Below are 24,220 nucleotides of genomic sequence, written 5' to 3'. Positions count from 1 at the left end.
GGGAAGAAAACTGATGATACTATAAAGTGTGGATTATCATATGCAAAGTGAGATTATCTAGGGAGTGTATTAATTTGCTTGGGGTACCACGTCAGAATCCCACAGACTGTGTAGTTTAAACAGAAGTTATTTTTTCACAGTTTGAGAAGCTAGAAATTCAAGATCAGGGTGTTGGCAAAGGTTGGATTCTGATGAGGCCTCTTCCTGGGTTTCAGATAGCTGCCTTCTTTTTCCTATGTGTACACTCACTCCTGGTGTCTCTTCCTCTTCTTTAAAATTTTTTTTTTAATGTTTATTTAATTTTAAGAGAGAGAGACAAAGTGTGAGCAAGGTGAGGTGGGGTGGTGGGGGGCAGAGAGAGAGGGAGACACAGAATCTGAAGCAGGCTCCAGGCTCTGAGCTGTCAGCACAGAGCCTTACATGGGGCTCAACCCACGAACCATGAAATCATGACCTGAGCCGAAGTTGGATGCTTAACTGACTGAGCCACCCAGGTGCCCTGTGTCTCTTCCTCTTCTAAGGACACCAGTCCTACTGGATTAGGGGCCTTCCCCACATGACCTTGTATAACCTTAATTGACTCCATAAAAGTCCTTTCCCCAGAGATAGTCACATTGGGAAATATGACTTTAATATGGATTTTGAGGGGCACAGGGAGTGGGGGACCCAATTCAGTCCATAACATTGTGTTTGCTGGGTCCCCAGCATTCATGTTTTCGCATGTAAAATCCCAGCAGCCTCCAAAGACTTAACTCATTCCAACATCAGTTCCAGATCTAAAGTCTCATCTAAATGTCCTCTAAGTCATGTAATGGGTGACACTCCAGGTACAATTCATCCTGAGGCAGAATTCCTCCCGGTCTGTGAACTTGTGGAAACTGGCAAGTTAAGTGCATCTAAAATGCACTAGTGGGACGTGCATAGGGTAGATGTTCCCATTCCAAATGACAGAAATCAGAAAAAAGAAAGGGCTTGACAGGTCCCAAGCAAGTCCAAAACCTGGCAAGGCAAATGCTATTAGATGTTAAGGCTCAGAAATAATGCTCTGGCTCCATTCTCTGTCATGCAGGCCCACTGGGGTAGCAGCCCTGTCCCTGAGCTCGGGCAGAAACAGCCTGGCCACTGACCACAGAGGTGACCCCCACCCTCTGAAACTCAGGAGTAGACAGCCTTGCCCCTGGGCTTAGGGTGGCAGTGACAGCCCTGTTGGCCCCTTGGGGGTATGTTTCTCTTTTCTTGAAGAGAAACATGAGATATGTTTTTAGTGAGATGTTTCTGTTAGTCCTGTTTAGAACCCCAGGAATTTGAAAGCCTTTATTTCATCCTGTATGTATCCCCTTTGTTTCATCCTGGCAGTGTGTCTGCTGGTATAATCAATCCCATCACTATTTTTGGCTTCTGCTGAAATGGCTGATTAAATCCATAGGTAATCACTTTATGGAATAGATCCTTGACTATACCCTTGGTGTTCTCTCTAGAACACACCTTCTCACTCTGCAATATGGATAGGCCTAGAATTTTCTAAATGTTTAGTTTCTGGTTTGCTTAACCATTCCTTCTTCAGTTGATTTGTCTTCTCTCACATTTTACTATAATCAGTAAGGAGAAACCAGGCTGTACTTTCAATACTTGACTTATAAATCTCTTTTGCTAAATATCCAGGGTTGTCACTCACAACTTCTACCTTCCATAAAGCAATAAAACAGTTTAGCCAGGTTTTTTTTTTCTTTTTCTTTCTCTCTTTCTTTTTTTCTTCTCTTTTCTCTCCTTCTTTCTTTCTTTCTTCCTTTTTTTTTTTTTTTGGCCATTTTCTAACAAGGATTGCCTTTCTTCTGGTTTCCAATAACATGTTCCTCATTCCCATCTGAGTCAGAGCCAGAGTCACTGTTAATGCCCATATTCCTACCAACAGTCCCTTCAAGGCAATCTAGGGTTTTGCTAACATTGTGCTTTAAAACTTCCAGAGCTTTTACAATTACAACTCCAAAGCCACTTACACATTTTTATATATTGTCACTGTAACACACCACTTCACAGTACCAGAATCTGTATAAGCAAGGGTTTTCTAGAGAAACAGAAGCAATGGCATGTGTATATATAGAAAGAGATTAATTGTAAAGAATTGGCATGGGTGAATTGAAGGCTAGCAAGTACAAAATCTGCCATATGAGGTGACAGACTGGACACTTGGGAGAGCTTATGGTGCAGCTGAGGTCTGAAAGCATACTGCTAGGGAATTCCCTCTAGCTTGGGGAAGATGGCCTTTGTTCTCTTCAGACCATCAACTGATTGGGTGAGGCCCACCCACATTATGGAGGGTAATCTACTTACTCATAGTCCCGCAATCTAAATGGCAGTGTCATCCAAATACACCTGCCAGACTGACCTACAAAATTAACCATCACAGCAGGTAATGATAGTAGTCTGGATGGTAGTAAAGAAAGGATAGCAGGAATAGAGTTAAAAAAGAAATCTATATGAGGGTGCCTGGGTGGTTTAGTTGGTTAAGCATCCAACTTCGGCTCGGGTCATGAGCTCACGGTTTGTGAGTTCAAGCCCTGCATCGGGCTCTGTGCTGACCACTCAGAGCCTGGAGCCTGCTTCGGATTCTGTGTTTGCCTCTCTCTCTCTCTCTCTCTCTCTCTCTCTCTCTCTCTCTCTGTCTCTCTCTCTGCTCCTCTCCTACTTGTGCGCTCTGTCTCTCTCTCTCTCAAAAACAAACATTTTTAAAAAAATTTTTTAAAAATCCATGTGAAAATAGGAATAGAAATAGCGTAGAAAAAAACTGTTAGGGGAGAAAGTGTAAGATTCTAAGCCCGTGTGTTTGGAAAGATGATGCTACCATGAACAGAAAACTCGGAGTAGAAAGCAGTACTAACAGTCTCGCTTAGAAAGTGATTTTCAGTGTTGACTATGTAGAATCATCTGGGGGGATTTTAGGAATCTCCATGCCCAGGCTGTCTCACATACCAATTAAATCAGAATTCTCCAGTATTTTTTAACACTCTTCAGGTGATTGCCATGTGCATCCAAACTTGAGAACCACTGTTGAGCGGGGAAGCAGAAACCTTTTAAGAAAAATTCTACCCCCCCTACAAAATTCTGGAGTACATGAGACCAGGTCCGTTTGGTTTGTTTCTGTTTCTAGCTGGCCTTGGACGAACGGGCACTCTAATAGCCTGCTACATCATGAAGCATTACAGGATGACAGCAGCCGAGACCATTGCTTGGGTCAGAATCTGCAGACCTGGCTCAGTGATTGGGCCTCAGCAACAGTTTTTGGTGATGTAAGTAGACAGAGAGCTTTTGTAATTCCTGAGGGAACACATGGGCCTGGCAAATGATAGGAAGTAGAGTTTTTCTTAGTCACTAACAACAGATAGTCTAGTAGGAGAAAGTTGTTTGCATATGTCCTTCTGGAAAGCTGTGTTTTGATATTATTTAAATGCTCTAGGAAACAGGCAAGCCTCTGGTTGGAAGGTGACTATTTTCGTCAAAAGTTAAGGGGTCAGGAGAATGGAAAACACAGAGCAGCTGTCTCAAAACTCCTCTTGGCTGTTGATGACATTTCAATCAATGGGGTCGAGAATCAAGACAAGCAAGAACCTGAACTGGTAATCGAACCATCCCTATCATGCTGTTGTCATTGTTTTCAGTGCTGTTAAGGACCATATAGGGCATGGGGGAAATTGTAGATAAAAATAATAAAGCACGTTTTTGAGGGATTATCGTCACACATTTTTTTAATACTTACAGCTCCCTCTAGGAAACTTTTACTCAAAATAATTAAAATAAGGTCATATGGCCATAAAATGGAAGGTTTTTTTTTATTTTTTGTCTTTTTGTTTATTTACTCACTAGGCACTGGTGGTAAAAAGAGGTATGTGAAGGAAGCCCTTTAGATGGACCTAATGACACTTCCCCATGCACCTGCACCCCCAACCCGGCGTTTTTCCATTTCATGACTGTTGATTTAGGGAACTAGTTGTTCGCAAATGGAAAAGTTTATAAAGAACCAAGCAAGAGTTTAGGGGTAGTGGTCTATATTAAGTGGTGGTGAGTGGATTGTGAAATTTTACAAAGAATGTTTTCATTATTGGAAACCCATCATGCATGCCTCTTCACTGTCAGTATGTTTTATAACAAGAGTGCTGTTGGGTTCTGTGTCTGTGAATGTCAACTTTTGGTTGTCTTGAAATGTGACCCGTGTTTATTTTGAAAGCAGCAAAACACTGTAGAGTTCAGCAGTTCATTTGTATGTGTCTGTCTGGGTAAACATAGCAGCTATGCTTTTTTGCCTTAATAAGTGCAACTGAAGTCACTAGCTTAGTGTCTCTTTACTTATACAGTACAGTGATGATGACGAAATCCATGGAGTGACACAAGGTGATAGACTTCGTGCCCTGAAAAGCAGAAGACAGTCAAAAACAAACGCTATTCCCCTCACGTGAGTCTGGTTTCCTTTGTGTGGTTGATGTTATTTAATATGTACATGAGCACTTTATCTTGTATGTTTTTCTCAATAGTTGCATGCCCATTATGCCACTTGGAAATGCTTATTTACGTTATTTAAAATCCAGGGATGTTGCCCAAGAAGCTCTTGGCCATACTTTATCTCCATCTTCTATTGTAACCTCACTAGCCTGTATAGAAAGGAAAGCGTTTTCCCTATGGATAGTCACCACGTGACATCCTCAGGAGAGTGGCAGCAGATGTAAAACCACAGAATGACAGATTTGTCCATAGTTATTAAAATTGTGAATTTCCTTAAATTCACTACCATATTATAGGCAGTTTATTTGGATATGGTAGAATTTAATCTGTGATGACATTGTGGCTTAATGTCATATTTAAGGGTAACAATGAACTAGATTAAATGATTATTTTTGTATTAATTTTTAGTTGAACTATTTTCAAGTTATAGAAGAAGGTTTAGTATGGAGGTAGGAAGTTTTATAGTTAGTGTGTGTATGTTCACATGTACTTGGTTGTGTAAGTTGTTAGTTGGGATTCAATCTTATGGAATATCCCAGATTGTTAGAGAAATATGTAGAGTTAAAAAACTTGGTCATTACACTTTTTTTCCAGGATATTCTTTCGTAGATGCTGTAATCTAGGCTGTTGGATTTCTTCCTTTTCATTGTGGGCTATCACATTTCCATTTATGTTTTTTGGTGATGGAGAATGGAGATAAGTCATTTTGTTTATTAGTCAGCATCTTACAATATGGTAAGGACCTGATGGCATCATAAATGTTCATGGTAGAGAAGAACAGGCCTTCTTTTTAATTAACAGTGCGTCTTCACTGGCATCTCCTTGTTATATAAACTAGAATTACACAGAACGCATGTGTCCTCATAGGCTACTCACGGCCTTGGGAGATTCTTAAAAGACCCAAAGAAAAGAATGGGGTTTTTCAAAAAAGGGCCATGTGAATGAGAGGCGTCAAGTATTGATTGTAGGTATTTACTAAGCATTCTTTGTAGCTTAGTGGTGCATCACAAAACTGAAGAAGCTTTAAGAATAGTGCACTTTATATAATTTATTTAACTTCAAATGCCATTTTGTTTTTAATTTTGTTGTCTTCATCTAAGGCCTGAATGTTTCTTTTTATTTAGAAATATTGTAGTCCCTCCAGATAATCATCCTGAAGCAGTAAGAGACATGGTAGAGGAAATAGGTAGTGCCCTGGAGCATTGCTCAGACTTCACTGTGCATTTGAGTCTCCTGGGAGCTTGTGAATTTGAGTCTCCTGGGAGCTTGTGAAAATGCAGATTATGGTTATTGGGCCTCGTCTGTGATTCTGCATTTCTAGCAAGCTTCCAGGTTTTGAGGCACTGCTGGTCCAGGGACCACACTTTGAGTCGCAAACCCTAGAAAATGGGTGATTTGTGGGTTGTTTTTAGTCATGCCTAGGTGTTTTGTTTTTACAAATCTGCAGTTTGTTTCAGTTTATTTCTCAGTAACTTCTGATCAGAAGGCAAGTTGGGAGTCGGGATGGGAATTCTGCTTTGTCTAAAGTTCTGGTTAAATAGGGCTTATAGGAAATTTCCTTTAGTTACTCTGAGTCCGCTCCCTTGTGAATATGTGTTCCAGAAGGTTCACGTCACTTGTTTTCCTTTCTACAGATGAGACGATAAGGCTCTTTCATAGCTGATAGGTTTGTGGTAATATAAAAGAAAACCATGAACGAAGACTAAAATTCTAAATACTACTGGATACCAGCAGGTGATGCTAGGTGTGATTACATTCACTTCGGTGTGTGAGGTTCTCCAGGGAGAAAGCTGAGCAAAGTCAGTGATGGTTGAAGGAAAGACCAGCCTCTGCTATCACATGCTAGTTACAGAGTTACCCCCCACCTTACCCACAAAAGAAATAAAGGACATGGCTGGCCCTTTTCCCTGAAGCACTTAGCCTAATTTATAAACCAAGGAAAATGGTAAAAGTTAAAATAAATAAAGTGCTAGTTCAAGTTCCTGTAATTGTAACCCTTAAAACAGTAGAATAGCCCCCAAACTGTCCCCTTCCCATACACATAATCAACAGGCTTTTAGGCCACAGTTTATTTTATTTTATTTTACTTTTTTTTTTAAATTTTTTTTTTTTAACGTTTATTTACTTTTTGGGACAGAGAGAGACAGAGCATGAACAGGGGAGGGCCAGAGAGAGAGGGAGACACAGAATCTGAAGCAGGCTCCAGGCTCTGAGCTGTCAGCACAGAGCCTGACGCGGGGCTCAAACCCACAGACCGCGAGATCATGACCTGAGCTGAAGTCAGATGCTTAACCGACTGAGCCACCCAGGCGCCCCATATTTTACTTTTTAAATGTTTTTTTATTTATTTTGAGAGAGAGTGCAAGCAGGGGAGGGACAAAGAAAGAGAGGGAGACAGAGAATCTGAGGCAGGTTCCATGTTCTGAGCAGTCAGCATAGAGCCCTACACATGGCCTGAACGCAGGAACCTTGAGATCCGGACTTGAGCTGAAGTTGGATGCTTATCCAGTTAACTGAGCCACCCAGGCGCTCCTAGTCCACACTTTTAAAGGAAAAGACAAAATGTTAAAATCCTTTTAAGCTCTTAAGTGTAAAAACCCTGGGGGGTTTTAGATTTCCCTTCCTTCTTTACAACATTTTACTTACCCTTTCTCTGCTTTTTCAGACCCTCCTTGCTGTTAGAATCCTCTTTTATTGTATTTGTAGTTCTTTTGGTCCTAGAAGAAGAGGTCACTTAGGGATTTCCTTTCCCTCCCAAGTGTTTGTTGTTACTTTAGAAATAAAAGTTTCCTAAGATAGAGTTTTTGAACAGCAGCTTGGGTTGAGAAATCTAAATTCAGTCCTTGCCTCCTGATTTTGACTCCTTTATCACTTGTGGGTAACCTATTTTGCTTCACTGTTGGTACTTAGATGAATGAAAATACTTAGGTGAATGAATATAAGATTTTTAAAGTTTTTTTTTTAATGTGTATTTATTTTTGAGAGAGAAAGAGCCTGAGCGGGGGAGGGAGGGAGGGAGGGAGAGAGAGGGAGACACAGAATCCAAAGCAGGTTCCAGGCTCTAAGCTGTCTGCACAGAGCCCAACACGTGGGGCTGGAACTCAGGAACCTTGAGATCACGACCTGAGCTGAAGTCAGATGCCACACCCAGAAGCCCCAGTGCTGGTGATTCTTTTTTTTTTTTTTTTTTTTTTTTTTTACATTTATTTATTTTTGAGAAACAGAGTGAGACAAAGCATGAGCAGGGGAAGGGCAGAGAGAGAAGGAGACACAGAATCTGAAGCAGGCTTCAGGCTCTGAGCTGTCAGCACTGACAGCGGGGCTCGAACTCATGGAGCCATGAGATCATGACCTGAGCCGAAGTCGGATGTTCAACCAACTGAGCCACCCAGGTGCCCCTCCAGTGCTGGTGATTCTTAAGAGCAAGTTTATAGTACACAAAATAGCATTCCAATTACCGTTTTCTATTTTACAAACAGTATTTGGGGGAGGGTTAAAATTGTTAGATATTGTAAAATAGTCCTTTTCTCAGGGAGTCTGTCTGATCCCAACTGCCACGAAAACAGTAAATCATGTAGCGCCATGACCTTGAAGTGATCTGCAGGACATGATGACACGTATATTATTGTCTGTGCTAAAATAGATTTGGTAGATTTTATAATTTTATCCATGCTGCCTGTCTTTTCTGCATAGTGATGATTTCTGCTAGGTTTGTTGGGGTTAAATGAAATGGGACATAAAGAATGAAGTGTACTCTACCTGGGAATAAGGTGAAAATATGGATCTAATTTGCCTCAAATCCTCTTTAATAGCACAGTGTGGATGAGTGTGTGTTTCATCATTGGGAAATAATTCTTATGCCAGGAGCTTTATTAGAGGAACAGTGAAAAATCTGTAATGTGGACACTTGGATATTTTGGCCATTCTGCCGTTAAGATAACTGTTAAATCAGTAACTGAAAATGAAAGTTGGGGTGGATGGAGAGTTCTCTAGTATTCCTGGGCCATTTATTCTGTTCTGTCTAAATACTAAGCCCCTTCAATCTTAACATTTATTAGTAGGTTTGTGTTTTTGTGGGAGGAGTACATGAGCTGGTACTAGGTGTAACTTGCAGGGTGAGATTAGATTTGATTTCAGGTTCATCCTTAGTGTAATCCCTTGTTGCTAGATACCATACCAGGGTGCCTGACACATAGTGTTCAATGATTCAGATGACAAGGACACCAGTAAAAATGGCCTAGTAAGCCAGACCAATCATTTATGACTTGATTCATGCAGTACTTTGCACAAAGTGAATGCTCAATAATAGAGCCTTTTATATTTGGTCACAGATGTGTCCAGGTGACCAGTTGGAACTATAGTAGCTGGAATACCACTCTTCCAACTGTGAGGTTTCCTTCTTCACTGCCAAAAACTAGACCGCTGGGTTAAGAAATCCTGAGCTGAAAGCTCAGTTTGGCCACAGGAGGAAAACGAATGAAGAAAACAATGAAGGAGGGGTGCCTGGGTGGCTCAGTTGTTGAGTGTCCCACTTCAGCTTAGGTCATGATCTCACGGTTTATCGGTTCAAACCCTACATTGGGCTCCGTGCTGACAGCTCAGACCCTGGAGCCTGCTTCGGGTTCTGTCTCCCTCTCTGCCCCTCCCTGGCGCTCTCACGCACTCTCTCTCTCTCGCTCTCTCTCTCTCTCTCTCTCTCTCTCCCCCCCCCTTCTCTCTCAAAAATAAATAACATTTAAAAAAATTAAAAAAAAAACAACTAAGAAAATAGATATGGTGTTAATACATGGGGGAAATTGCCCTCATTTTGTGTTGCCCAGGGTTGGACATGCTTCTTTATGCCTTATATGCAGAATACGCAGTTTGCCTTAGCTCCCAGATGATCCAGCGTATGACTCCATGGAAGTTAGATCACATCTGCTATGCCGTGTTCATTTATAATTGTGCCTTCTCTGAATCATTGTTAATTATCAGGCCATAGCTTCTTGTTATTGTTGGTTGGTTAGGTTTCCCTCCTTTTTCTCTGGTTTGGTTTAGTTTTCTGTGTGTGCATATCATGTGCTTTTTGAAGAATTTCAGTCATGTAACTATAACTCTGATTTCCGTATCACACAGTTAAGTTAACATGGGGCAGTTATCCCCCATGAGATTAGAGGTTAGAGATCGGGTCTAACCTTTTGTTACCAAATACCCAATCAGCTGAAAACTGAAGGTAGCATTTTCTCCCCCAGCACAAAATAGCAACATTCTATCCTTGTTTCCCACCCCTTTGTATCTATCATAGGGTGTCAAATTCACACGTGGCTTTATTTATTTATTATTTATTTATTTTGGTTTCCCAATTTGAACATCTGTTCTTTCCCCTTCACCCCTTTCCAGATGTTCCCTAGCTGTGCTGACCTCTGCACTGTGTAGTGTTGTCATCTGGTGGATTGTTTGTGACTACATTCTTCCCATCCTGCTATTCTGTCTCGATGGTTTCAGAACACAGTAGCCGTCGGGACCCTTTGACAAATAGCTGCTGTGTAAGTGTCCCATTCCATTTCTCTACGTGGTCCCCTCTGGTGGCCAGTGTGTTTCTCATGATGCATGTTTTTCTCACTGTCAGCTCTCCTAGCTTTATTGGTTTGCCTCTTTTCAAAGGTTCTTTTTCTGAAACTTCTCAATTAATGGGATGGTGGCGGGAGGAGGTCTTCCCTGATCCTTTCATGTAGGGATGTTAAAAATAACAAACTTTGTTTTTAGGTTGTGCTTATTACTCTTAACAGATTTTTTGCAGTGGCAATTTCTGAAGTCACTGGAATAGTTTCTTTTCCCTATCAAAAATACTTAGTGAGTTTGGGATAATTGGGGTGGTTTTCATTCAGTCAGTTTTCCCTTGTTTTCTAGAGTAAATGTCTTTAGCATATCCTTTTCAATGTAGCGAAAAGAATTTGCCTGCTGATTTTCTGCTGTTGATAGAGATTTGCTTTTGTAGCTGTGAGGTCTAGTGAGCATTGCATTGTGTTTCACCTCTGACTCTGCCATTGCCCTCAGCCAGCAACTGCTTCTCTGCGAAGTCTTCTGTCTTGAGGAAGCAGAATCTTCTCCTCTGCTTCGTTTCATGTCCTCCCCTCTAGAGTTAGTACAGTTTTCAGGAATGATGTTAAATGGAAATGGGACAGCAGAGAAGACGGGATTCCCTTGTTCAGCCTTGTATTTCTGCATGACAATCTCTATGCTTACTTCCTCCCACTTTCCTTCTTTCCCAAAAGTAATCAAAATGCCCTTATTAGGTTAATATTGCAGAATTTGTATTCTCTTAATATCTTTTATCCTTCATGAATACCATAACAGCGAAGAGACTGTGGCAGGAAGCTTTCCTGGGGAACACCTTACAGTTGACACCAAACATAGGAAGGAGGGTGTGTTCTTTTTTCTCTGAAATTCTTCCTTTAGCTCATATTTCAAGAATTTATTCTCTTGTTCCAACTTGGACTTGGGAGTTGTAAAAGAATATGAAAGTTCCTTCTAGGATCTCCTCCAAAGTGGAATTCCATTTCAACCAACTCTCATAATTTGTGGCTTCATGGAGTATCTTCAGATGGCTTAGGAAAGACTTAAAAATCCAGCAGACTATTCTTTTCAAAAGTAAGGAAAGGCTGCTTAACATGTTCCTATGTATGACATTTTCTTGACTATCTTATCAATACAAGCTTATTATTACATAGATAAGCTATATTTCTGACATAGGTGATCTTTTTGTTTTTTTTTTTTCCTTTATTCCTCTTAGTAAGCTTAGATTTTTGCATATTCTGACTCGATCATCATGTACTGCACAGATTTATTCCTCTCAAACTATTCTGAGTGGGAAAGGTATTTCAAATAGGTGGAGTTCTAAATGGGTGGAGTCATTGCTAATAATACTCAGGCACTTCATGACTGTATTACTTTTCCCAGGGTGAGTAAATGATTTCTATCAGGCAAGCACCTTTCTTTTTAATATTCTACGTAAGATACAGTCTTTATTGTTACTACTGGTATCTGCCAATGCATTTGTAGACCCAAAGCTGAATATTCAGTTTATCCTGCTTGATTAATTTGGAATTTACAGAAACAAAAGCTTTCGGCAGTAACAATGATGTGAACAGATATAATCCTTGTAGTTTTCTTTTGAGGTGGCCACTTGTACAGGTGGCATTCACCTCTGTTGGCTGATGACGTAGCATGGCCTGATAGATCATCACCTGTCATGCCTGGAAGACCAGACTGTACCAGTGCCTCAGATGGCTGCGCCAAACTCTGGGACAATGGGAAAGGAGTCTGTGAAGGTTGCAGGGCCGCAGGCCTATCATTTGGAAAGGTTGTTGTGTGTCAGTGGTAGACAACCAAGTGTCAATAGTGCGTAGTTGTACTGATGGATTCTTTTCTTGGAGTTGAACATTTATGTTCAAAGCATTTTGTGGTTTGGGAGATAAGAGGCCTGGCTTGTCAATTATTTGCATTGGGAATACTGGGACTCAGGGGAGTCGCAAAAACGTGAACTGCTGTATGGGCAAGAATAAGTATGAATTTGTAGAACATTGCTCTGCAAAGCCATGTGATTGGCCTGGTTTGCAAGGTGAGAGGTAGCTGGTTCCCACTTACCCTGTAGCAGAGTGAAAACGTCACATGTGTTTGTCAGCTTATTCCACTTTACGTTGTTGTGTGTAGTTTATCACAGGTAATACCTAAGTGTAGTTGCTGGGGGGTTTTCCAGTTGATTGATGCATAACCTACAGCTAGAGTAACTGCTCTGTTAATACAAATATCTGGTGATGTGACTCTCTACTGCGATTAATGCTTTCCAAATTTCTGTTATGCTCTTATTTTTTTAAAAATCAACAAAAATTATTTACACTAATTTTACAGAGAAATAGATACTTTTTATTTTATTTTTTTTAAAGTTTATTTTGACAGTGAGTGAGAGTGAGCGAGCACAAGTGGGGAAGGGGCAGAGAGAGAGGGAGAGAGAGAATCCCAAGCAGGCTTCACACTGTCAGTGCAGAGCCTGATGCGGGGCTCAAACCCATGAACCATGAGATCATGACCTGGGCTGAAATCAAGAGTCGATGCTTTAACCCACTGAGCCACCCAGGTGCCCCGAGAAACAGATACTTTTTAAAAGATGTTTCCTGTCAGGCTGAAATTGGATTTAGCAGTGATTTCTGTTTTCAGATGGTAAACCTTCGTAGTAGTTGTCTTAAATTTCCTGAGCAAGTAATATATTGGCTCTTGTTTCTATTCTCATATTAATGATTTCACAGTGTGGTGACTATCTATACTTTTGGCCGTAAGTGGCCTCAAATTATTTGAAAAGTAGATGTGATATTTCCAAAAAGCTAAGGGGAGTCTCATTTTCTCTGTATAAATGGAGATAAAAACCAGGAGCCTTGCTGAGCAGGTGCAAGGCTTCAGGACCACCGTGGCAGTGGCACCACACATTGGGCTTGGGCTTCAGAAATAGCAGAAGTTTTGTCATTGTGCTTTATTTTATGAAAAATTCTATATTCAGATCCTGTTAATGATACAGAGACTATTAAATAGTCTCCTGTCCTTCCCTCTCCACTTGATATAATCAGATTTTTAAATAAATCCTTGGTTTCAGAGGTAGAATTCATATGCCTCTGTGGTTGGTTGCCTTCTTTGATCAAACAACTATGTCTGCATGTACCTTTTCTATTTTATTAGAGTGATAAAACTTTATGAGAAATTCTGAGTTGAGCATTGGCTCATTTACCCAGAATCAGTTTCCCTCTGAGATGGAAGGTCCTTTCACAGGCTCTGGGAAATACTCTGGGGATACAGCAAAACCGCTGAGAGTAGCCCCACCCCTCCCCCACCCTTCCCTAAACAGCTTGAAAACCACTGGCCCCCAGGCTTCTGCTCTGGGACAGTGCCACCATTGTGTTTTTAGTGATGAGAAGTTTAGCATTTTACTAATGCTGATGCTGAATATGCTGTGGTTTGCATAATATTAAAAATTTGCTAATCTTTGCTACATTATAAGGACCTGGCCTTGGTTAGTAACTTATATGGTGGTAACACAGGCATAGGAGGTAGGACTACTAGTTAGCTGTAATGGTTTCTTTTTACTCTTGTGAGTTGGACATGAAAAGAGGAAGCTTACTATTAAGGCAGTGTTTTCTCTTACAGATAAATAAAAGTTGAGTACATATAAATGTATGTGTGCCCATGCAGTTCATTGTTTTCGCCATTATCTTTTGAAGGAAAGAATTGCATATAAAATCTTTTGATGTTTTCTGTTTTCCCTGTGGCCATTCAGTGAGGAATTACGAAACACCCTCTACTTTTGAGCAAGGTCCTCTATGTGGGCTTTTATCTGAGGGTGTTCTTCTGACTCATGAATTTGCCTCCTGGGCAACCTACACCCATAGGCATCAGTTCCTTGAGATTATTTTAGAGTTTAATTAAATCAGGTTTTTCAAAGAATTTAAACAGTTTTGTATTCATGTTAATGGTGCTTAATGATTTAATTAAGTAGGTTCTAATCCAGACATTCAAATTTTGCTTGAACATATTTTTAAAATTTGAAATATTATGTAAAATTAGTATTGATTTGGCATTTATTGCCCTTACTTTCACCTCTGAAGAGTGACTATTGTAGATTTTTATATTCATATTCTTTAGAATTTGGGGTTTTTAAATGAAATCTTGTTTTCAAGAGTAGAATTCTGAGAACCTACTTTTACTTTGGGACACAAAGATTTGTTTTATTGATTGATTTCTTTGGTGTGGGAATTGCTTAAAATGCCAGGTCATTTGTTTTCCAAAAGCAAAGTATATTCTGGTTATCTTTGTATAACCTTTATGGGGAAATGAGATGCTTCATTCAAAAGTCTTTGATGTGAAAATGTGTTTCAGATTTTTATTGGCAAGTGTGTTTACGGAAAATCCTATGAATTCTCAATAAAATAATTTGCACTAAAGTACAACAATGCCTTCCTCTGTCAGGTATTTGAAAATTGTTTCAGTGAATATAATCTTATTTTTTTCCAACTGTTTTCAGAGTAATTCTTCAGTCCAGTGTTCAGAGCTGTAAAACATCTGAACCTAACATTTCTGGCAGTGCAGGCATTACTAAAAGAACCACCAGATCTGCTTCAAGAAAAAGCAGTTTTAAAAGGTGAGAAAAGAATCCTACTCTTCTGAAAAGTTCCAAGCATTGGTTTTCCAGTTTAATCTTCTGGATATAGAAATGAAAAAAGGAAGAGAGGAGAAAGCACAGTCCCTAAGATGGACAATTAATCAAATGTGTTTGACTTGTTCATCATCTAAGAAAATCTGGGCCATTTTTAATGTAGGGTTTGTTTTGTTTTTCAGAGGTGGTTCTGAACACTGGAGATGTGTCTCAGGGTCAGAATATGGGGAAGTTGAGAGTGTTGTACTTAAAAGTTCTTGAATTTCCAAAGCTCTCTCTGTCAGGACTCAAAGGAAATTTTTCTGTATAGCAGATACAGCATAATTGTTGGAGAATTAGCTGCAAATAAGTGTGATGGTGGAATATGAGAACTCCAGTGAGTTTGGGATCCTTTTTTACCTAGGGCCTGGTCTCTTAGCCACAGTCCACACCACACCCATGGGGGCTCATGCTTTCACCAGGAGCCCAGCACCTTCCCTTCCTTCATTATTACAGGCTGTGACAAGAAAATACACATGTTCCATGACCAAATCCGTTACTCACTGTTGCGTTTGGATGTTTATCATGAACTAAAGGCAGACATTTCATTTCTAACATATTCCAGAAGCAGTTCCCTTTTGAGGGAAGAGCAGATAACCTACTTAACTGTCATCTTATGAATAGAAGAAGGCAGGTACCCTTTTTGTGTTTATGTATCATTGCCTGGTGTTAACATGTGTGGTCCTGTGCTCATGGCCCAGCGCCTGTCTTATAATAGACCACAACCGGCCTGAAGATAGTCTAAACCAGACTTTAAAACATCCTTCCCTATTTTCCTTGTTTCTTTTTAACTTCTTGCCTTCTTGTCTTTGAGGCTGTGGGACAGCCGAATTAGTCTCCGGGGTGCAGGGACCAGCAGCCTGTTTCCTGAGGGATTCACTACAAACCAGAGAACTCTGTGGTGTGTGTATGTGTTTGTGTTTAAGGATTTGTTCAATTTTGCCATTTTCCTCTCTTTGCTAATTCTTTCTACAGTTTCACTACAGACTTTTACTTACATCAGAATGTGATAGTGCCTTAGTACAAGTATTTGAGAGCACCAACTCATGACTTGGGGATTTTGAGTTTTTCATAGAAAGGTATCAAATATTCATAGTTCTTTTTACTCTCTTAATTCCACTTGAGAAGAATAATAGAGAAATACTGACAAAAGGTCTTAGGTACATTATAATATCAGAACATTATTTATAACCATGAGGAAGAGGAAATGGGCTAAAGATTGTTGAATTATCCCAAATGAATCAAGAATCATGCTTTTACAGAAAATTTAATGGCTTGGATAAATGCTCATGAAGCAGTAAGTGAAAAGAGCCACACATATAAAAATTAGGAAGTATTACTCTAATTTTATAAATGTACAATATACTTTATAGAAATGTATACCTCTACAAATATATGTATATGTTCATACATATGTATTTATATGTAGTATATAAGCTTATAAATTATACATATATTTAAGTATATATGCATATGTTTCTATGCATGTATGGAAATAAGATAAATGCTGAAATATTAGCAATTCTTCTGGTTGGTAGGGTAGTTAGGGATTTTTATTATTTAAAAAAAATTTTTTTAATGTTTAGTTTTGAAAAAATGCGAGAGACAGAGTGCAAGCAGGGGAGGGGCAGACAGAGGGAGACACAGAACCTGAGGCAGGCTTCAGGTTCTGAGCTGTCAGCACAGAGTCCAACGTGCGGGGCTCGAACTCATGAACTGTGAGATCATGACCTGAGCCAAATTCAGACACTTAACCGACTGAGCCACTTAGGCTCCCCAGGGATTTTTATTATTTTATCATTTGATTTTCCTCCCAACTTTTTTACAGTAAGTAGGGAGAAATGGGAGCATTTTAACTTCGACACTTTCAGGTGAATTACCCTATTAAAAATTCAGATTAAAATCCTGCTGTGGGGGATAGTTAGACATGTTTTGAATGAACATATTCTTTTTAGGTATACTTACTCAGGCTTCTATTACAGTTTTGAGTGTGTCTTGCACATTTAATTCTGCTTTCTGCTTTTCTGGATTGTGCTCTTCAGGCTACAGAGGAATAGAGTCCAGGAGCCGGGACTACGCGTGCCCAGTCACACCACGTTCCTCTGAGGGGCGTGGCCACGCGGCACTTTTTCCATCTAGGTCTTGTCTAGTGATCTAAACGTGTGCTTCTCAGCAGAGGTGGTTCCTGATTGCAGTGAGCATCTGCCTGAGGTCCCTGGGCCAGATGCTTTGAGGGGTTGAAAGTAGAGTTCAGACTGAATACACTTAACTGAATTTTGAAATGGCCCAAAGCAGTTTCCAGGCATGTGGCATAGTGCTGAAAACCAAAAGTCTTCTTTTAAATTCTCAAAATGGGACTTTCAGAGATTGGGAGGGGAGAAGAAATAAACTAATGAGAGAAAGCTGGGTTTCGAGTGTGTTTACACACGCCCCCTTCATGCAGGGTCTTCTTGGCCTCTTATGGAGCTTTGACCTGTGTTCACATTACCTTAACTGTGACCCACCTACAGCTCACAAAAGAAAGGCAAATACATTACATACAGGTCCCACTTCCTCCTTCTAGGAAGTAGTGGAAGCTGAGGGAGCCAAGCAGTTAGCCTGAAGCTTTTATCCTACTGAATAGTAGTCATTTTTGGTTGGAGAGTAATGAAGGAATTAACACATTTGTGCATAATCGGAGGACAAAATAATACAAGATTGTGGAATAATTATAAAGTATTGAATAGAAAACTTTGCTTTAGACAACAATACAAGGAAATGATACAGTATACTTCTCAGTATAAAATAAATACCTAGGAGGCACAAGGATTGCCAGTCTACTGTTACCCCCACCTGTGAGGCCTTCTCTTTGCAGGTTGGTGTTCTCACATCATCTGTTCTGCCGTAGGAACCTGACCTTTCATTCCCATGTTCTATTTTCTTCTTAGAGGCTTCCAGGATGAGACCTCACCTAAACTCACTTTCCACTGATTTGGCTTTCTGATTTTTGACAGTTTACTGAGAGGCTCTACAACTTGGGAGGCCTTTTCCACAAACACATTGAAAGAGCAATTATTTGGAGGCTGAAAAAGTATGTGTTGTCATAAATCTTTGTTGCTGGGAAGAAATGCCACCAGGTTTCTTTCTTGGTAGATGATCATTCCCTCCTATATCCCTTGAACGTGAGCCACACATAAACCTACCCAGCGGGTGTCAAGCTCTGCTCTGACAGAGTTGTGCGGTTCAGGCCCAGAGCACTGGAGTATCTGGTGGTGGATGGAGTACACTGACCCTTGGGGCTGAGAGGCATCTCTGTGGCACCTTCCTCATCCCTTTTCTCAAGTCTGAAGAAGTAAATCTTCTCCCTCCCACTTCCTGTTAGATCTGTAAATGCATTCTCATGTTTCTCTTTTAAGAATTATTAAATCCAGTAAAGAATTGGACTGTTTTCCAGTCTCTGATGAGCTCTCTTAGAGTCCTGAAAATTTCATCACTCTGCATCTGATTGAGGACCTCCAGCCATCTCATTTGATAACATTCAATTCGGTTTGTGTCTTCACACAACTTACCATACAGTACATGTTTCTGTAAGCTTATGGTATTTCTTTGGAGGAATCTTTTCTTTCTTTTTTAAAATTATAACTTCATCCATTTTCTGAGAAACTCATCATGGACAAATTATTTATTTTGTTTAATTCTAAATTGCATCATTTGGAACCATCACCTTCTGCTCCATCTGTCAAACCAACCTAATATTTATGACTTTTGGGGTATTTTGCACCTGATTATTCACATGGGGGGAGATAAATGCTCAGGCCTCTGAAAAACATGTCTTCACGAGCCCTTCAGTTGGAAATAGCTACATTTAGGACTTCTTGGCTTTTCAAGTTTTCTCAATTGTGACTTTTGTCATTATCTCACCTGTCACTGCTTCTTGTCCGTTTACAGTCTCGAGCTGAGTACCCATTCCACCACCTCTGGGCTTTAATTTTCAGTTATTGCCATTATCTCTGAAAATCCATTCATCTAGAAGCCCCAGGATGTTGTCTCTAAATATCCTGAAATATCTTTTTAAAAAAGAATGCTCGTTACCTCTGCTCATCTAAAATACTAATTTCCCTTTGAAATTCCAGACATTTTCCCACTTGGCTGTACCAGTTAACCTGGACCTTTATACTCAGTACTCTGTTGGGGTCTCCAAAAACTAAGTCATCGATTCAGATGAGCTACTTTGATAAAGTGGCCTCATCATCCAGTGAGGGGCACCTCCAGATTGGAATTGGCTTCTCTGACTCTTTCCTTTTGCTCAAGTTCTTCTCTAAAAGCTGCTAGTTAGTTGAAAGTTTACATAATAAACCGGGGTAGGAGAGAAGGGAAGTAAGAGGAGAATCCATCAAGATGTGCCCCACCTGCAGCGTGGTCTGAGGCTGGCTGGGAGCAGGTGCCCTCCGTGCTGCTGAACTGGAAACTGCTTGAGGTGCCAGAGCTTTTTCTGTGACCGAATTCTGGCTTTGGAAATAATCAAGTAACACTTCTTTATCTTTTCGTTCTTTCCGCTTTTCCCACAGCCTGGTTCCTCAGAGGGAAAGAAGGAAAAGGAATGCTTTGCAACAAATGCCCTTAATGGCATTATGGTACTCTCATTGCTCTGCTGCTTCTGCCCGCCCTTCTTTTTTTCTTTGTTTTTATTGTTTTTTTATTTTTTGCAGAACTGAACCTTTTTCTGCTCTGCCTTTCTCTCCCATTTGTCTTTACTTTATGGTTGATATTGTACTGTCTTTTCCAAAATACTTGTCATTAAAGAATTATACAAAGTGTATACTTCTTAGCATGTCACTACTTTTATTATGTTGCCTTCCTTGTCTTTGGTAACTACATATGGGACACTTGGAAACCTTCATGGTAAAATCCTTTTTTTTCTCCCCCTGTAGTCCCTCCATTTCAAGGACTAAAACAGTCTTGCGTTAAGTAAAAACCTGTGACCAGAACTGAAGGAAGACTCTAGGAACAGAAACCTACAGCAGAACTTAGCACAATTTATTTGGAAACAAAACAAAATTGCAAAAGCCTTAGCCGCTTTCCACCTAAGAAGTTTATTCAATGAAGACAATGTCCACTGGAGTTTAAAATAACTACATGAGTTTGGGCACAAGCAGTGACTTGAAGGAGGCCCAGCTCTCCTTTTGTAGAAACATCTCAAGTTTAACGACAAAAAAAAGCTATTGTAAATTTAGTCTCAGGTGTAAATATCAAAGCCCTCTGTTGTCAGGAGAGCTGACTAGTCTGTGTGGTGCACGTGTGTCCCTGTGATGGCAATCATTTTAGCTGCTGGCCTTCAGAAGAAGCGAGGATCTGATGGAGGTTTTTTATGTATTTATTTTCTGTTCACCCTGTGTCAAAATTTATAAAGAGAAAACAGGCATTACTGAAATGGTACTTTCTGTAATTTGATACTATTTGGTTTAAACATCTTCACTTTAATACTTGTAATATTGTGGTAATGGTAACTCTGTTAAGTACCCAAGCTGCTTGTCTTCCACCAAAGAGTGCTTTATTAACAAGAATCTGTGAAAACCGTGTTTGAGGACTGTTGGATGTTGTGATACAAAGTGGTACTTTGGCAGCCGAATTTGCAAGAGAACATGAGTGGTAGCTTTAGAAGACTCAGGAGGGGACGCTGCCTTCAGAGTCGGAAGATTGTTGTAAGTCATTCCTCTTTATGTCATTGAGGGACTGGAGCATGCCAAGGCTGCCCACGATTTGGTTGCCCAGTCATACAAATTAAAATCCTGTTTCCTTCCACGCATGATTAAAAAAAAAAACACTGTTGGTGTTTTCCCTTGGAAACAGCCATCCCAAATAACGATGGCTAAAAAAAAAGTACTGCTTTATTCAGGTTTTTCTCTGTAACATTGTGGGTTTCTTTTTTTATGTGATCAGCCTAAGGCCATTCACACACCCTTTGATTTCAGTGACAGTTACTAGCATCTGGATTTCAGTTGTTTGTAAATAAGAGACTCACTGTTGCCTTTGGTTGGGGAATACAACTAACTCTTTTCAGTGTGCCTTCGCCCCTCCACCCTCCAGAAACACAGCAGAGTCTGTGATATAAAGCAATCACAAAAACTATTTATTTGCTGCTAAAACAAAAAACGGGGGCCCAAAATAAAAGAATATTTTGCAGTCACCTTGGTTACCTCCATAATAAGAAGTGAATGGTTTTAGTTATTGTTAACCAATTTTTGCCTATCCTAGAATGGAGAGCAGGAGATGCAATATGGAAAGGCAACAGAAGGCAAATGCCTTCACCTTACAAGATGAATGAATCAGGCGAGTAAGCAATTCCTTTTGTTAAAAAGCTACCTTTTTAACAAAACTATGAGGAGTAAGAAGCGATTGAAATAAACAGATTTTACTCTGTTAATGCAAAAAGTTACTGGAAGGCCGTGGCTCCATTTCGATATTTACTCTCTTGGAGTAAATTATAAGATTGACTGGCTTCGAGGGGAGATGGTGCCATCATCTTGGTCAAACAGGCGGCTCTTCCCTATCAGGTGGTATGGGGGTGTGTCATGCCAACTTTTAAACGCTGGTGACTAGATCTCAGAAAAAAAAGTGGTTTTCTATCCCTGGAAGTGAATAGACACAAAGACCCACTTACCTGATGGGAAGACCTCTCTTCACTAAGCTCTGGGTGGGAGGAGAAACATTCCATTAGCTGTCTCGTGCTAGGAGACAATAATATTCAGACTATGCCCTTGCATAAAACATTGAATTCTCAGGGCAATTCTTCTTCCCTTGACATCTTTGAAGGCCATTTCCTGCATAAATAATCCAGGTAGTTATGAAAATCAAACTTCCATCAGAACTTTTCCTGGTTTGGCTGTTTATTACATCAGAACAAGTTAAATGTGCCGTCTCCCTCCCAGTGAATAAGCCATTTGATGTCTTGGCCAAGGGTGTAAAAATCTGGGCTTCAGTGTTAACCACAGTACTTTTTATTTTACAAATTGCCTTTTTGTGTCAGCTGCTCAAGTTTCCAGCTAGAATTGCTATCACTGTGGCTCTTTCTAAAAAATCTTGTTATTTAACAGGCTCACTAAAGTGAGTCCCAGGAAACTGTGATTTGATAAAGGAGCAGTCCTTGGAACACAGCAAGGACTTGGGGTAGTGCTTCCGGTGGATTTCATAGCACACTATTATTAAATGTACTGGAGGGCATTTCTAGAATCCAGGAAGTCTCTGGGTCTGATGGAAAGTTCTTTCTGCTATGAATAAGAGTGGACTTTTTTTTCCCCCAATGGAAACTTCAACACACCCAGAATCTCCTGAGATTCTAACTTCAAGTCCTTGTCATAGAAAGACCCTGTTGCTATGGAATATGAAATAGGGCACTTCAGATGGAGAGATTCCTTTAAACTTAAGAGCCTTAAATAGCTTTGAAAGTACACCAAGACTGTTTCTTTGAAATTAGCATTAGAAATGCATGTTTTTAGGTGTCCTTGAAGCTTTTTGGGGACTCATGTCCAAAGTCCAAGACAGTCCAAAGGAAGGGTGTCTGCAAAACTGGGTACCTAGAAGTATAGACAGACTTCTCTTTTGTAATGCTAAAGAAAAACTAGAAATCTCTCTGAGCTGTCTGTGAAGAGGGGTTAATCCTGAGCAGTGCCTCACTGAAACACGTAGCCTGCCTTGTCCACATAGCCGCGTCTGGGCGGCATGCTGCTCTGCTAGTCTCCAGCATCTTTCTGCTCTCAGCCTGGCCCTGTTTGCCTGTCACCCACCTGCTTTCTTCTCTGCCCTCCTGCCCTCTCACAGGGGTCATTCATTCCTACCTCTTTTCTTGGGCCCAGACAATTTTTAGAGGAGTTCCCAAGAGTGCTTGTGAGGCGAATATGTTTGCCCTTGGAGCCCAATGGCCAGTTCTGTGTGCCCTGCGGACCGTCAGGCCTTCTGGGTGGTGTTGTGCCAAGAGCTTCTGGAAGCTTCCCTTTGCTTGAATCACCACCATTCATGACAAATGAGCAATGCGCTCTTTTGATGTTTGTTCTAAAAGTAGCTTAACTGTTCCTCTTCATACATTTTTAAAGTAATTGCATCTTGGAAAGCAGTGCTCATGAAAAACAACTTTAAAAGCATATTTTGATTCTTTAATAGCTATCTCCCGCTAAAACTGTCCTGGTAAGGCTAGCTGCTGCTCTTCCATTTCTCCTAAATCTGAGTATTCCTCATGTTCCTAAGTGGAAATACTACAGATATATTTAAAAGACTGGACAATTCATCTATACTGTGTAAGAAATTACCTCCTTAACTGCCCAGTAGAATAACTGTCAGCAGGTATGTTCATCTGATTATAGTACTGCAGTTTTATATTAATAATTTGCAGACTTTTATCTAACCTGCACTCATGTACAGATTATTAAAAAGTTTTAAAATGTAACTGATTAATCAGTATTTGGTCATTGTCTTGATTTTTTATTAAAATGTATATTTCTAATCATATTTTATAAAGCCAAGAGAACTGGTTGAATGAATGTTTATTTTCCTGAAGGTATTTTTAAGATAAAGCTTCATAATGGCGTGTAAACTTTGCATATCTATGTAGTTTGATACGTATTGTCGAGTTTGAAAATCTTGTGTATTGTAACTGGTTTTATACGAAATACTGAATAGTGAAAATTGTATAATTATAATCATATAATTAAAAGTGTTAACCAAACAGCCTTCCAGTTTACTGTATTCACTTACCATTCTGAATCGTAGTAGGCAATGGTCAGAATATAAAGTGGATATAACCACTGTATTAGTTTACTACCCTGGGGGCTGAAACAACAGAAATTTATTTCCTCCCAGTGCTGAGGCTGGAGACCCAAGATCAAAGTGTTGGCAGAGTTTATTTCTTCTGATGCTGCTGGCCTTGGGCTTTTCTCTGTACACTATAATCCCTGGTGTCTTTTCCTTATGACGCCAGTCAGATTGGAGTAGGGTCCATCCTCATGGTCTCATTTTAATTACTTCTTAAAAGGCCCTGTCTCCAAATATAGTCACATTCTGAGGTATTAGGCATTAGGGCTTCAGCTTAAAAATTTGGGGGTGGGGGTATACAGTTCAGTCCATAACACCTTCCCCAAGATAAGATGGTGCGTGAGGGCTCCTGTTATGAAGTCATTCTGTACACACCCAACACCAGCTCAAATTATGCCAAGGTTTGACTTTGTGGAAATTACTGAGGATAAGACACATAAATCAGGCCCTTACATTACCTGCCAAGGTCAGGAGTAAAGAGCTAAGCGAGGGGCAGGACCATTGCTCAGGCACCTACATTCTGATGTCCAACTCTGGATGCCATCATGGTGCCATCTGCCTGCCTCCCCTCTGACTGTCTCGTGCTGGCCTGGATCCTGAAGACCTAATGCCCACATCACCACTCAGAGGATGTGTCTGGGATGTAGGAGCTTGCGCTGTTAGGAATGCTGGCCCATTCCCAAAGGAACTCAGCTCACTCGTGCTCGGATACAGGTTTTCAAA

At 40.3% G+C, this 24,220-nt stretch overlaps 1 protein-coding gene across 10 annotated transcripts in view; it reads left to right on the top strand.

Moving 5' to 3' along the window:
* The window catches only part of CDC14B (cell division cycle 14B), a 105,730-nt gene extending 82,315 nt beyond the window's left edge, over nt 1-23,415 (top strand). For 3 of the 10 annotated variants that reach the window (XM_043566751.1, XM_043566757.1, XM_043566755.1), the window contains exons 10-13: nt 3,149-3,287; nt 3,455-3,614; nt 4,350-4,447; nt 9,874-10,018. In XM_043566751.1, coding sequence (XP_043422686.1) covers nt 3,149-3,287; nt 3,455-3,614; nt 4,350-4,447; nt 9,874-9,988 — 512 coding nt within the window. In that variant the 3' untranslated portion in view covers nt 9,989-10,018. Of the gene's footprint in view, nt 1-3,148; nt 3,288-3,454; nt 3,615-4,349; nt 4,448-9,873; nt 10,019-14,542; nt 14,660-19,260 lie in introns of those variants that run through there. The other 7 variants (XM_043566750.1, XM_043566753.1, XM_043566747.1 and 4 more) reach the window with 4 other exon arrangements.
* Nucleotides 23,416-24,220: the final 805 nt, after the last annotated feature.

The sequence above is a fragment of the Prionailurus bengalensis genome, chromosome D4, assembly GCF_016509475.1.
Source record: "Prionailurus bengalensis isolate Pbe53 chromosome D4, Fcat_Pben_1.1_paternal_pri, whole genome shotgun sequence".
Classification (NCBI taxonomy): Eukaryota; Metazoa; Chordata; class Mammalia; order Carnivora; family Felidae; genus Prionailurus; species Prionailurus bengalensis.
The sequence above is the reverse complement of the archived record's forward strand: the minus strand, read 5'-3'. Positions and strand labels throughout refer to the sequence as shown.